This window comes from Quercus suber, unplaced genomic scaffold, assembly GCF_002906115.3.
Source record: "Quercus suber isolate HL8 unplaced genomic scaffold, Cork oak 2.0 scaffold_233, whole genome shotgun sequence".
NCBI classification, from domain to species: domain Eukaryota; kingdom Viridiplantae; phylum Streptophyta; class Magnoliopsida; order Fagales; family Fagaceae; genus Quercus; species Quercus suber.
Window position 1 is genome coordinate 304,497 of NW_027069690.1, and position 1,849 is coordinate 306,345.

Below are 1,849 nucleotides of genomic sequence, written 5' to 3' on the forward strand. Positions count from 1 at the left end.
TGCAATACTCATGGGTTTTCCGCTGAAATCAAGAAAAACAGTTGTGATTCTTGTGAATATCAGCAAACTTTGGTTTTTTTTTTATTATTATAAAAGTGAGGGGTATTGTGATAATTTCCACTAGAGGTCTTCTTAATTTAACATATCAATAGTGAATCCACTAACTACCTAGACTTATTGGTGCCCCAACAAAAGAAAAGTGGTCTCATTTTCCTTTCCTGTTTGAATTTTTAACTAAAAGAGCATAAAACTTAACATTTTTTATAATTGACTGTCAATTTTCATTTTTCTCTCTGACTTAGACTCCCTAGCTAATGAAATGACTCCCTAGCTAAGTGAATTTCATGCTCCTTATAATGAAGAAAGGAAAGCAGCATTTGGTATGTACTCTTGCATGAGAAAACAAAAAAGCTTAACAATTAGAAAACACAAAGTTGCCTAGCTAACATGGGTCTCATGCTGCTTAAGAAAGTCAGTCTTCTCTTCCTCATTATTTCAGCATCACTCCTATCAACTTGCCTTGCAGGTAGGTCTTTTTAACTCACTTGCTGCAGCCTTTGCTGCAAATTGTACCCATTGTCAGAGCTTTTATAAAAGAAAGTGTTCAACATATTTATCAACAGCTAAAGTTTGCTTATTAGATATAAAAAATTGAAGACCAAAAATATACATAGATTATGTTCTATCTCTGACAATCCACCATGTTAGGGTGTTACTAAGTTGTTCATGAAAAGTTTCATGGGCTTGATGCTAAACTTCTTTACTTGATATGGTTATTATTAGTGCAAAGCATGTGAACAAAATAAGCTGTACTTGTAGCATATCTACTATACATTAAAGCATGTCAATTTTTTTTTTTAAAAAATAAATATGCATGGCCAGAGGAGAAGTTAACACCATTTATATGCTTGAATTGCCTTTGCAGGCCGAGAGTCCAAGTGGGTCAGTAAGTTAGCTAAAGAAGCCGATGCAATTAATGAGGTTTGTGAAAAGATTATAATTAGGATTACTCACTTTTAATCTCTTATTTCCATTTTTTTGGAGTTATTGTTTCTTTCTGTTAGCCATTTCAAATGGAGAGGCATCTTTTCCTTTCAAATGATGATCCATGCACGATCATAAATAAGCACCAAGTAAGGATGTAGTACTGTCATAATCAAACTTGAAAAGTTTGCCTTTCTCTGAAAATTTGCTGACTAAACTTTTTGGTAGCAATCATGTAAAATTACTTTGATAAATAGGGTCCTCTCTTTTTCTATCTCTCTTTTGTGAAAAGCACAACACACGTCCACAGTTGAAACCTAAAGATCAGTATTACTTGCACAATAGCTTCCCTTATTAATTTCCATATTTGCTAATTCATTGTCTGATTTTTACTTGGCTAGGGAATACCACAGAAACTATCACACCACGATGAAGAGGAGAGTATCCATGAAAGGCTTCTTAAGGCTAACACCAAAGACTATGGAAGATATGATCCAACACCAGCCCTTGTTAAGCCTCCTTTCAAACTCATACCCAACTGATGCATGGTTTAGCGAAACAGATTGGCAGAATCTGAGTGTTAGTACCTAAATAAATGAAGTAAATGATATCCACTACGTAGTAGTATTATGTATGTATTTTTCTATATTATATTATATGGCATATAAAAACATACGTACTAAGTTTTGAACCTTTATAATGTGTTATACAGCTTCTTTATCTTTAGAAGAGTGGATGTGTCAGATTTAGTTAAAGTGGCATGTTTTATACTAATAGTGAACTACATGTACTGGATTTTATGAAATGTGTTTTATACTAATAGTGAACTACATGTACTGGATTTTATGAAATGTGTTATGTCCAA

General features: G+C 33.2%; 1 protein-coding gene across 1 annotated transcript; it reads left to right on the plus strand.

Annotated features, from left to right (window-relative positions):
• The first annotated feature begins 257 nt into the window (after positions 1-257).
• Positions 258-1,849, plus strand: LOC112020765 (protein CASPARIAN STRIP INTEGRITY FACTOR 1). The gene is made up of 3 exons (XM_024053324.2): positions 258-526; positions 926-981; positions 1,386-1,849. Exons 1-3 carry the CDS (start codon positions 448-450, stop codon positions 1,524-1,526), a joined length of 276 nt encoding a protein of 91 aa, XP_023909092.1. The 5' UTR covers positions 258-447; the 3' UTR covers positions 1,527-1,849.

What these genes read in the sequence shown, in the direction of transcription:
- LOC112020765 (XM_024053324.2), top strand. Translation starts at nt 448, where the DNA reads ATGGGTCTCATGCTGCTTAAGAAAGTCAGTCTTCTCTTCCTCATTATT. An exon ending in CCTATCAACTTGCCTTGCAG is followed by an intron (nt 527 to 925) that starts GTAGGTCTTTTT and finishes TTGCCTTTGCAG; the next exon opens with GCCGAGAGTCCAAGTGGGTC. An exon ending in AAGCCGATGCAATTAATGAG is followed by an intron (nt 982 to 1,385) that starts GTTTGTGAAAAG and finishes TTACTTGGCTAG; the next exon opens with GGAATACCACAGAAACTATC.